Source organism: Microtus pennsylvanicus, chromosome 11 (genome assembly GCF_037038515.1).
Source record: "Microtus pennsylvanicus isolate mMicPen1 chromosome 11, mMicPen1.hap1, whole genome shotgun sequence".
In the NCBI taxonomy this organism is placed as follows: Eukaryota; Metazoa; Chordata; class Mammalia; order Rodentia; family Cricetidae; genus Microtus; species Microtus pennsylvanicus.
Window position 1 is genome coordinate 3,938,098 of NC_134589.1, and position 12,097 is coordinate 3,950,194.

General features: G+C 51.5%; 1 protein-coding gene across 2 annotated transcripts in view; it reads left to right on the forward strand.

Moving 5' to 3' along the window:
- The first annotated feature begins 8,473 nt into the window (after positions 1–8,473).
- The window catches only part of Dnah17 (dynein axonemal heavy chain 17), a 107,021-nt gene continuing 103,397 nt past the window's right edge, over positions 8,474–12,097 (forward strand). For both annotated transcript variants that reach the window (XM_075989966.1, XM_075989967.1), the window contains exons 1-5: positions 8,474–8,809; positions 10,276–10,469; positions 11,315–11,507; positions 11,693–11,792; positions 11,932–12,017. In XM_075989966.1, coding sequence (XP_075846081.1) covers positions 8,474–8,809; positions 10,276–10,469; positions 11,315–11,507; positions 11,693–11,792; positions 11,932–12,017 — 909 coding nt within the window. The remainder of the gene's footprint in view (positions 8,810–10,275; positions 10,470–11,314; positions 11,508–11,692; positions 11,793–11,931; positions 12,018–12,097) is intronic.

The window sequence follows — 12,097 nt, forward strand, 5'->3', positions numbered from 1 at the left end:
TTCTCATCAGTTAACAAAAACCACCCAGGACAATGAGCCTTTGGGAGCAGGGAAACACAGGGATCGTGGACGGCAGAAGGGTGGGAGAACTGGAGGCAGAGACAAAAGATTTCGTAAAAGCCAGCTCTCTGCCACCCGGGAAGCTCAGCTAGGAGGAGGAGGTTCTGTGTTAACTGGGTAGAGGCAGAGAAGGAGGCCCCTGAGTCCTGTAAACTTAATGGTGTGGGCAAGCAGGGTGGGGGGGGCATTCATTCATCTTACTGCAATTAGCGAGTCTCAGCAACGGTGCTGGTGGATGGAGCTGAGCTGCAGAGCGGAGAATGCAGGAAAAGCAGGAACACCGAGAGAGGCTCCCATGAGGCCCTTTGCGGTCACTGAGCAATCCATGAGGTGGAGGTGGGCTCATCACAGACGGCCCGGCTACTCTGTATAGATGCTCAGTCTCTCCTATGAGGTGAGAACCTTCTCCATACCCTGGGTCTTTGCAGCTGTCAATCATTCCTCAGTCCCATACACTGGTGTGATGGTTATTGTTGGTTGTCAACTTGATGACGACATCTGGAATTAACTAAAACCCAAGTGCCTAGGTAGATCTGTGAGGAACATTTTTTTTTTTTTGGTGAGGAACTTTTTTAATTAAATCATTTGAATCGTGAAGACCGATTTCTTATTTGCAACTTTCTTTTCATGTGTTCTTTGTGTCTTTCACATCATCCTCATGCTCCCACCCCATAATAAAACAAATAAAATTTAAGAGAAAAAGGGAGGGGAAGAAGGGGGAAATCTCGTCATGGAAGCTGTAGTGAGATACAGTGAGTCACGCAGTGAACCCCTTTATCCACACGTCTTTACATGCAGGTGTTCCTCGCAAAGAATCATTGGTCTGGTTTGAGGCCCCTGGTCTCTACTACACCATCAATGCTGGGCCCTCACTGGGACTCTCTCTGGACATCCTGTTGCTGCCCTGTGTGGTGGAGATCCTGCAGTCCTGGGTCCACAGGACAGACACTCTGCCTCTCCCCCCACTTCAGCAGCTCATAGATGGGGTGGATGTTGGGGCGGGCCAACACATAACCCTGGTTCTGGGCCTGGGTAGTTGCAGGGTTGGTCAGCCCATCAGCTCTTCCCTGTCCTCTCCACCAGGGGGAGCTCTCCAGCATTGCCCTGGCTAGTTACCCCTTGCAGCGATAAGCAAGGGGCAGGGCCAGTTCTGCTTTCATATCCTCAGGGTCTGTTCTTCCACATCTACACCTTCAGGGTCGGCTCTACTGTGTCGCCCAGGTGAGGTGTGAGGGCCACTCTCCCAAGTGCAGCAGCTGATGAGGGGCAGGGACAGCTTTCTCCTGCTCTTATGGCCTCGGGGGCAGCTCTCCCACCTGCCTCAGGCATTGATGGGCACGGCCTGGGGCGGGCATCTCTCCCCCACCCATATTGCCACGCGGCAGATGAATGATGAACAAACAGCTTTGTTCATCAGCCAATAAAGCAACACATGTATAAAAGGACATCCCACATCATCCCAGATGAAGGGGCCTTGCCCTTTTAGAAAGACACTCTTCCACAGCTCCTCTAGTTGAGGAACTGGTGTGGTGAGGTCTGGGAGGAACCGGTCTCATAAGGAGGCTGTCAATGAGGCAAGCTGTGCTGGAGTGAGCTGTGAGATTGGCCTGTGGCATGGCCCCCTTTCAGCAACCCCAGAATTAGTCATGTGACTTGGGCTGGAGTCCACAGGGCCCAGCAGGACCTTCTCTGGGAGGCCTTCAGGCCTCACCCAAACTCTCTCCCCTTAGAGACACAGTGTCTTCAGGGCTAGGTGACAGGCATTCTGAGTTCTGAGGTCCCTCAGAGTCACTGAGGATGAGTTCAGCAGCATCATGGATAGCTTTTGTCTCAAACCCAATTACTAATTTACTTTATTATCAGCTTTCCACCCAAGGGGCCAGAACTCAACTCTGTGGGGCCCTGACTGGACCAGAATGTCCCCACTTGCCTCTACTTAGACTCTGGGAAATAGGATAATAGCAAATTCAAGAGGCTAGTATCTAACAACAAGAGTCTGAACTTGGGGGCCAGGAAGGGTTGTTCCTAGGGAACTTGTCAGAGGGTGTCCCTCCTAGGGCATAGTTTGCCCCCAGTAGGGTTAGCATAGCACCTTCAGGTCCATGTAAAACCCTTCACATTGGGCACATGGTGACAAAAGGGCTGCCAGCAAAAGGGCAAAAATGGTTGGAGTGTTGACCTGGTGTAAGACAGTGATTTCTATAGTTAGAGGATCCTGAGAAATTCCTGTCACATTTTCTGTAGGCCAGTACTTGCTCCCCAAACTCCCCATCCTATTGGTTCATGAGTCAAAGCCATATCAATTGGACGTTCTGGGGCTTGACATTGCCCCTTGTCTTAGTTAGGGCTTCAATTGCTGTGAAGAGACACCTTGGCCACAGCAACTCTTATAAAGGAAGACCTTTAGTGGGGTGGCTTACAGTTTCAGAGGTTCAGTCCATTATCACCATGGTGGGACATGGCAGCGTGCTGGAAAAGGAGCTGAGAGTTCTAGATCTTGATCCACAGGCTACAGGAAGCGAAAGTGAACAACTAGGCAGAGCCTGAGCATAGATCTCAAAGCCCATCCCCACAGTGGCACACTTCCTCTAACAAGGCCACACCTCCTTTTTTTTTTTTAATTTTTCGAGACAGGGTTTCTCTGTAGCTTTTGGTTCCTGTCCTGGAACTAGCTCTTGTAGACCAGGCTGGCCTCGAACTCACAGAGATCCGCCTGCCTCTGCCTCCCGAGTGCTGGGGTTAAAGGCGTGCGCCACCACCGCCCGGCAAGGCCACACCTCCTAATAGTGCCGCTCCACTCCGTATGAAGGCCATTTTCTTTTAAATCACCACCCTCCTGTTCTGATCTTGGGCCATCACATAGCCGACTGAGTGCAGTTCATGTTGAAATGGTCCATGGAATGGTTGCTTCTTACCATCATGAAGTTTTGAGGACAGTGGGCCCCTTCTTGGCCCAGGTGTTCCCAACTGAGAGACTACGGTTCCAGAAACTCTACTGCCACCAAAAGTCAACCTGAGACAGTGGTTCTGAGTTCCTCGTCTGCCAAGATGTGGACACTCACGAGTGTAAGCAAAGCAGAAGTAAGCTTCATTAAGAGAGGGTCCCCAAAGTGGGAGGGCTTCCCAAGAGATGAATTAACAGTGCCAGGGGATTTATTGGACCATGACAGAAACTGAACAGAGATGGAGGAGCTTTGTTGAGATTGGATGTCTCCCTGGTCCAACCAGGCAGGGGACCATGTTTTGTCCATGATGCCCACCCAGCTATGGTGGTCCATCCCTGAGTCCTGCTTTGAAAGCTGCCAACCTTCACTTGGCCTCGTAGGCATCTTGCTAGCTGACTACGCTCTCTTGTCCTTTTGGCTACGGGATTGTGTATAGCTACACTGGAACCTAACCCATCGCCACCACCAAGAAGTAGCTGCAGGTTTTCTTGGTTGCCTCACACTAAAAAACAAAAACCAAACCTTTTTAGATTCCTTTATTTTGTGTGAGTGCTTAGCGTGCATCCATGCCTGCATGTACACCATGCTTAGCGTGCATCCATGCCTGCATGTACACCATGCTTAGCGTGCATCCATGCCTGCATGTACACCATGCTTAGCGTGCATCCATGCCTGCATGTACACCATGCTTAGCATGCATCCATGCCTGCATGTACACCATGCTTAGCGTGCATCCATGCCTGCATGTACACCATGCTTAGCGTGCATCCATGCCTGCATGTACACCATGCTTAGCGTGCATCCATACCTGCATGTACACCATGCTTAGCGTGCATCCATACCTGCATGTACACCATGCTTAGCGTGCATCCATGCCTGCATGTACACCATGCTTAGCGTGCATCCATACCTGCATGTACACCATGCTTAGCGTGCATCCATGCCTGCATGTACACCATGCTTAGCGTGCATCCATACCTGCATGTACACCATGCTTAGCGTGCATCCATGCCTGCATGTACACCATGCTTAGCGTGCATCCATGCCTGCATGTACACCATGCTTAGCGTGCATCCATGCCTGCATGTACACCATGCTTAGCGTGCATCCATGCCTGCATGTACACCATGCTTAGCGTGCATCCATACCTGCATATACACCATGCGCATGGCTAGCGCCCACACTAGTCAGAAAAGGGTTTCAAACCCCCTGGAACTGGAATGGCAGACGGTTTTGAGCAATAGTGTAGGTGCTGGGAACTGAACCCTGGGTCCTCTACAGATTTCTTGAAATAGGTGGAGGCTTGTCAGCAGCCATTGTTTAATCTGCTATAATTAGTTGCATTACAGGTGGAGGTTTGTTATCAGCTACAGTTTAATCTCTTATAATTAGTTGCGTTAGAAGCAGGAAGATACAAAAAGGTAGCAGAGCCCTGCTTATACTCCCGGAGTGGGCGTGTCTCATAGAAGCCAGCCAGCCAGTGCCCTGCTTACACTCCTGGGGTAGACATGTCTTATGGAAACCAGGTGCTACAGACACTGGTCTTGCCTCTTAGAGCCCCGACTCCCCTCAGGACAGCTACAAGCCCTCAGTCTGTTTTCATCCTAACACTTGTGAGCTCTTTTCCCTCACTGCCTATAGTGAGCCAGCTCCCGCTTCAACCCACGCAATAGTTTCGAAAGCTTTGCTTCTGCCTGTCTAACCGTATTAGTTCTGGAAGCTTCTCAGGTGCCTTTCAAAGATAGAGGATTTTTTTTTTAAGACAGGGTTTCTCTGTGTAACAGCCCTGGCTGTCCTAGAACTCACTTTGTAAACCAAACTAGCCTCAAATTCACAGATATCTGCCTGCCTCTGCCTCCCAAGTGCTGGAATTAAAGGTGTGCGCTACCACATACAGCTAAGGATAGAGTTTTTGATCTGAGTTCTATCTCCAGCAAACCAATGAAAGTTACAAAATATCTTCTATTTGATGAAAACAGATTGCAGGTACCATGGTACTTGGGCCAAACACTGCCTACTCCCTTCCCTGTCAAGGAGAAAGTTCTTGCAATGGGGGTTGGAGAGGCTGTCTCAATGTGTGTATGCACAGAGAGGCCAGAGGCCATCGTGAGATGTCTTCTTTGGTGGCTCTCCATCTTGTCTTTTGAGTTAGGGCTCTCGCTCAGCCTGGAGCATGTTGATTCTAGACGGACTGAGCCCCAGAACCCTCCTGTCCCTACCTCCACGACATTGGGATGACAAATACTTGTCACCGTGCCTGGCTCTTTACATGCCTGTGCAGCAAGCACTTAACCTGCTGAGCCATCTCCTGGTCCCATGTGGCTTTGGGACCTGGATGCCTCGGGATAACAGGATTTGGATGGAAGCTGGTCTGGCTGAAAGTTTTGTCCCTTAGCTGCTCCTTGAGTCTGAGATGTACGTGCAAGGAATTACTTTCTGGAGGCTAGCGAGTTTGGGGAACACTGTGTTGGGTGAGGTTTGACACATGTCTTGACAGCAAGAGGACTTCATAGAGCCTTATCCTTTCCGGAATATTCTCGGAGCCTGCTCTGGGCCAGGCTCAGTGCCAGATCCCGGAGCGACGATGCCTATCACCAGGGATTAGAGAGGCCGGCAGCACAGGCCGATTGCGAGGCTGACTAATTGCAGCACTGCTGGGTGAGAGCCCATGAAGCTGAAAATGCTTGCCCATAGGGCGGGGGTGGGGCTGCAGAGGCCGGTGAGCTGTAGCTGTGGTCCTGAGGATGAGGATGAGTGGGGAGAGGGGCTTCATCCTAAAAACAGGAGGCTAGTGATGGTTTTTAAGGGATTTTGTCATGATAGATGTTTTAATGATGCTGGGAGAATGGATGGCAAGAACTGAACAAGGCCTTTCAGGAAGGACAAGAAGGACCTGAATGAAGAGGGCCATGGCAGAATTAGATGCACAGGAGGCTGAGCATTGAGCCAGGTATGTGCGGGATGTTGAGGGAACACAGGTAGGTTCTGGACAAGTTGAGCGTGGAGTAAGTGGAGCTTTCATAGTAGCCTTGAGCTCTAAGGAGGGATCGATCTGGGAGTGTCGGAAAAGTTGGCACTCATCCATGGGATCCCCTTCACCTATCTGCTTAACCAACTCTCCAAGTACTCACATGGATGCCAGCTAGAAACTACATCTCCCAGCTTCCCATGCAGCTCATGGTGGCCATGTAAATAACCGTGGCTCAAGAGAGTGTGAGCAGAGGGACATGATGAGTACCTTCTGGGCTAAGTTATCAAACTGTCACCTCCCCGCTTCCCAAGGACTGGTCAAGAGAAGAGTTCTTTCTGAATTCACTGTCATAGTGTTCACTGCTAGTGTATAGAAATACAGAGGATTTTTAGACATCCGTCTTCAGTCCAGTTGGCCATGATGGCACAGATCGTCGACTCCAGCCACTTAGGATTGCTTGGGCACAGGAGTTGGCAGCCAGCCTGCACAACATGCCATCTGAAGTACCTAAATGCAGATCTTACATCCTGATGGCTCACTGAACTTTTTAGCCTCTCTTAGTTGACTTGGGGTTGAGCTAGGCATGGTGGTGCACACCTTGAATCCCAGCACTTGGTAGGCAGAGGCAGATGGGTCTCTGTGAGTTTGAGGCCAGCCTGGTCTACAGAGCAAATTCCAGGACAGTCAGAGCTGTTACACAGAGAAACACTATTGAAAAACCAAAATAATAATAATAAATCATTATTAATAATAAATATATTTAGTATAAAAGTAATAAAATTATTTGAGCTGAAATAATAAAGGTCTTAATAAAAGTAGATGTACATGCCATCTAGTAGGCATTTTACAGAGTAAAACTGGACCTGGGCTCAGAGCCCAGACTCCTGCTTCTGGGAACAGTGGCTAGCCATCTGCTGTACTCCCTCTGCCTACTTAGGTAGCCAGGAGAAGGTTCTAGAAGTCTCTGGTACCTTGACACTCCATAGTTCTGTGGCAGTTGGAGCCTCTCAAGGACCAGAAGCCGTTTCCTTTCATTGCTGGGAATAGGCTCTCTGTCTCTTGACCGAAGCACATACTTGCATGGATCTGGTGAGCAGTCCTAAGCCACGTTAGGGTGTGGAGGAGCTGAGGGGCCTTGGCACATAGGGTAGAAGCCCGGGTCCTGGCTGGCAGCGGCCTTACCACTCACCAAGTGCTGTCCCTGCTCTCCGCTTGGAGCTGGCCGTCATGGCCCCACTCCTTCCTCGCTCAGGCTTACTGGTATGCCCTCCCTGTAGCTGCCCTTGAGCCAGCCCAGCCTCAATCCTGCCAGCTACCCCTCATGAATAGTCCGAGGGGCTGGTGGGCCTGAGAAGTACTTTGTGGGACAGTGTTATAAACTGTCACCTCGTGGCCAGCACCCCAGGAAATGACACTGCGGATTTGAGATGAGACCAGTTGTGAAACCCCAAATCCACAAAACCGGTAAACCAGGGGCAGTCCCGTCAACCTTAGTCATAACATCAGCTTGACAAGGAGGGCCCCCTTAAACACTCACACTCCAGCTTTAAATGACATGGTGCTGGGGGTGGGGGCGGGTGGCTCAGCAGCAGCACCAAGTAAGCCCTTGCATGGCTAGCTGATGTCACTGCGTGGCTCCCCCTATGGGGTGGAGAGGCAACTGTCATTCCCCTTGTTCACAGAAGGGCCCAAACCAGACAGGTTTGGCTCACGGACCACTCTCTCCCCCGGCTCTCCTCCTTCCTCTCTCCTGACCTTGCCTCCTGTCACCGAGAAGCCTTGGGCACTTAGGAAAGCCCTGGGTCACTGAAACCGCACAGCGCCACCTCACTCAGATGTGGGCAGGGTTGAGCACCAGCTCTGGTGTGGGATGTGGCTCTGAGGACCTGTATGCTGTAACACCTCAGAAGCCTCCAACTTGGCTTTGCCCAAGTCAAAGGCTGGGATCCGATGGCTTCCGATGTGGCCTGCAAACGCTGACATTGACAATGGCTGGTTCTAGAACGGACTGAAACACGGAGCCCTAGAGGAGTTAGTTGAGCAGCCCAAGTTTGTATGTATGTATGTGTGTGTGTTGTGTGTGCGTGTATACACATATCCATACATGGAGGTCAGAGGTCACTCTTGGGTATCCTTCCTCAGTTTCTTTTCGAACTTTCCCTCATCCCTGTCCCCTTTTGCCTTGCCCACCCCACCCCCACACTGATGTGGCCACTTCTCTCTTCCCCCCTCCATGTCCCCCTCTGTCTTTTCCAGTTTATTTAATCTTATGGTCACGATAACACAAGTGTACACCTTTTACCTGCTGACCCCGCACCAGGAACAGGGGCCCCTCCCTTGTCAACAGCCGAGCCAACAGATAAAAACAAAGGCCAGTGAGTCCCCTTCCACTGGATTGGCTAACGGGGAATCTGTGGGGTTCTGGGAGCTCAGAGACCAGCTGACACCTACCTGTTTTCAGCAGACTGTACCATAAGGAAAGGGGTTAACGACCATCATGCCGGATGTCAGAGTCGAGTATCTGGAGGCAGTGTCTTTCATCGTCCTCAAGTACAAGGTAGACAAGTGGGGCAAACTGATCGGAGCCGAGGAGAACATGGCCCTGCTCACGGAATTCTTTGACAAAACTGATGTCTCTGTGTTGGTGTTGACACTCAATGCTGCGGGAATGATCATCCCCTGCTTGGGCTTCCCAGAGTCCCTCAAGTCCAAGGGTATTTACTTTATCAAGACAAAGCCAGAGAACATCACCAAGGACAACTATAAGACCAACCTCCTCTACGGGGACATCAGCCCCACACCAGTGGACCAGCTGATCGCTGTTGTGGAAGAGGTACGCGTGCCTAGACTGGCAGGGTGGGGCCGGAGCACCGAGACTTTGGGAGGACTCAGAGTGAGGGGCCCAAGTCCTCATTGCTCTTGCAGTGAGAGCTGGCTGGAAATGCAGACAGACCTGCTCCAAGCGATGTGGCAGGAGCCCTAGCTAGCTCCAAGACCATTCCTATTTCCCTATTCCTCTATGCCACTGCCATGCCCTGGTACCTGCCCTCAGCAGATTCAGTGGGGTGGAGGATAGCTTCTGGTGGGCCACACCAGTAGGCTGGGTTACTTAGCCCTCCCAGTCATAATAGAACAAAAGGACCTGGGACCCTGCCTGTGCTTCATCAAAGAGAAACGTGAAGCCAGGAGGCTGGCTGCCAAGAGTGGGAAGCCTCAGTGAGAAGGCCGCGATCCACTCAGTGGCCATCTGTAGTTCCAGATGCTCTTGAAGCTGGGAGCCCAAGGTCAGGGCCAGCTGGCCCTCTCCTACCACACCTCTGACCTTGGCTTGTAGATGACCATCTCTTCCTGTTCCCTCTGGGATGAATTTTTTTGCCCTTATCTCTTTCTATGAGAACTCAAGTCCTACGAGGTTGGGGCTCAGCCTACTGGTCTAACTGACCTCATTGCCTCTTTAAAAGCCATATTAGGCCAGGCAGAGATGGCTCAGTGGGCACAGGGCTTGCTGCACAAACATGAGGGCACACATTCCCATCTCCAGCACCACATAAAAGTTAGTGGTCCTGCAATCAAAACCCCGGGAGGTAGAGACAGGAGGATCCATTGGCATGTTGGCCAGCCAGTCCAGATGGCAAATGTTCCAGATTCAGTGAGAGACTTTGCTTCAAAGAAGAAGATGGACAGGCTGGAGAGATGGCTCAGAGATTAAGAGCATCGACTGCTCTTCCAGAGGTCCTAAGTTCAACTCCCAGTAACCACATGGTGGCTCACTACCATCTGTAATGAAATCTGGTGCCCTCTTTGGTGTGTAGGCAAACATGCAGGTAGAACACTTTATATATAATAAATAAATCTTAAAAAAATGATGGAAAACACACTGGCCTGTGTGGCCTCTACATGGTCACATACCTTTGCATGGATTCATGTATGGGTTCATGTGTGTGTGTCACACACACACGACTGTTTCCAGGTGCATCCACATAGCAAGATACAGGAGGTAGGACTATATATATATATATATATATGTGTGTGTGTGTGTGTGTGTGTGTGTGTGTATGCCTAGAGACATAACTCAGCCTTTCTCAGCCCTCACCCTAAACTTCCTGCAAGGTATGTAGCATAAATGTGTTATGGGGCGAGGTGTGGTGATGGTTCAGATGCTCAAAGATAGGTAGCTGGGCCATCACTGCTCCAAGAACTCCAGCTACCCCATCTCCAGGAGAAAGCTCTGGGCACATAGGTCTTCCAAATCCTCCAGAAGAGCAGAGTCAGGTAGAGTCACTGTCATGTCCCTTTCAGGTGCTCTATTCTCTGCTAAACCAGAGTGAGAACATGGATGGCTGGCCCCGGGTGGTCTCAGAAGATATTGTCAAGCAAGTCCACAGGCTGAAGAACGAAATGTTTGTGATGGGAGGCAAGATCAAGGGGAAAACTCTGCTGCCCATCCCAGAGCACCTGGGCAGCCTGGACGGCACGCTGGAATCCATGGAGAGGTAGGCGGCAGCCTGAGGGGGACCGTGAACTTCAGACGTAACTGCAGGCGGAGTCCATGCCTTGGCTTTCCTGGGATGGTCAAGTGCGGGATGGCACCAAGTCTGTAGGAGAGGGCACCAGACACTGGAGCCCCTGGGAATCCCTATCCAACCATCCTGCAGCGTCTACACCCAGGAGGGGGACCCACCTACATGTAGTCTCCTCCCCATTTACACACAAGCGTAGTCCCAACGAGGCTCCAAGGGTAGCCTCGTACGCTGGCTTTGAGACGCCATGCTGAAGGGCAGCGAAGGGAGTAGGAGGGATGTTGGACAGGAAGGCATAAGTCAAGGTGTAGAGATGGTGGCAGCCAGAGGTCAAGGGACTCTTGAGGCACCCTGGTATGTGAAACAATTAAAAAGCAAAAGTTACCTGCGTGAACTTGTCCACAACAACCATTGGACGATGACTCCTAAGTTCCATCCTGACTGGTCCTTCAGGGACTGTGTATTAAGCCCCCAATACAGGCCATGTTGTATGGTGTTTATCTGGGTTGTCTCTGGCTCCTTGGGCATCTCTGAAAGTGCCCGTTCCTCTTTGCTCTGGGCCTTGTTCCCCGGGGAGGGGAATGTCTTCAGCCTCCCTTAGGTAGTTGGATTATGCCAAGGACATGAGAGCAGACACCAGCTAGTGCTGATGGCGGTGGCAGTGGCAGTGGGTTGTGGCAGTGCCTGTAGCTTGGAGCTTTTTTTGTCTACGGACTGCTGGTGGGGGACAGGTGGGTTTCCTCCGCAACAGCACAGGGTTTGAGGCAATCCATGTGTGTGTGGCCGCAAGAGCATCATCCTGACCTTGCACTTGGCAGGATCCCCTCCTCCCTGGACAACTCGCTCCTGCATTCCATCGAAACCATCATCATTGATTGGTCCCATCAAATCCGGGACGTGCTGAGCAAGGACTCGGCTCAGGCCCTGCTGGATGGCCTGCACCCGCTGCCCCGTGTGGAATTTGAATTCTGGGACGCCCGGCTCATGAACCTGCAGTGCATCCACGAGCAGGTAGGGCCCCCTTCCGCCCAGAACTTGACTTCTTACTGGGCCACTTGGGCGGCGGGTAGCTTGGTATTGCCCTTCCGGGGACCCCAAGGTACATTCCTGGTACATTTCTCAGCCTTGGCAGCCCCAAGTCAGTCTGCTCTTGCTGGAGGGTTGAACTGAGAGGCTGTGGCTTCTTTTGTCCCCAGCTAAACAGACCCAAGGTGAACAAGATAGTTGAGATTCTAGAAAAAGCCAAAAGCTGCTATTGGCCAGCCTTACAAAATGTCTACATGAATGTCACCCAAGGTGAGCCAGACGCCATGAAGCCCCTGGACCTATGGGGGGGGGCGGTCAGCCCACTCCTGAGAAGGATGCTGAAACCTCTACTGCTGCCCATATTCACCGAGTCCCTTCAGCTCTGACCGCTGTGTCCCTTCATACGCAGGGCTGAAGGAAGCCAATGACATCGTCCTCTATCTGAAGCCCCTGCGCATCCTGTTAGAGGAGATGGAACAGGCTGACTTCACAGTGGTGTGTTGACAAGGAAGAGCCAACTGGGCGGGTGGGCGAGGCAGGCCCGTGGCATCGTAGAGCCCTCAGCAGCCGACTGG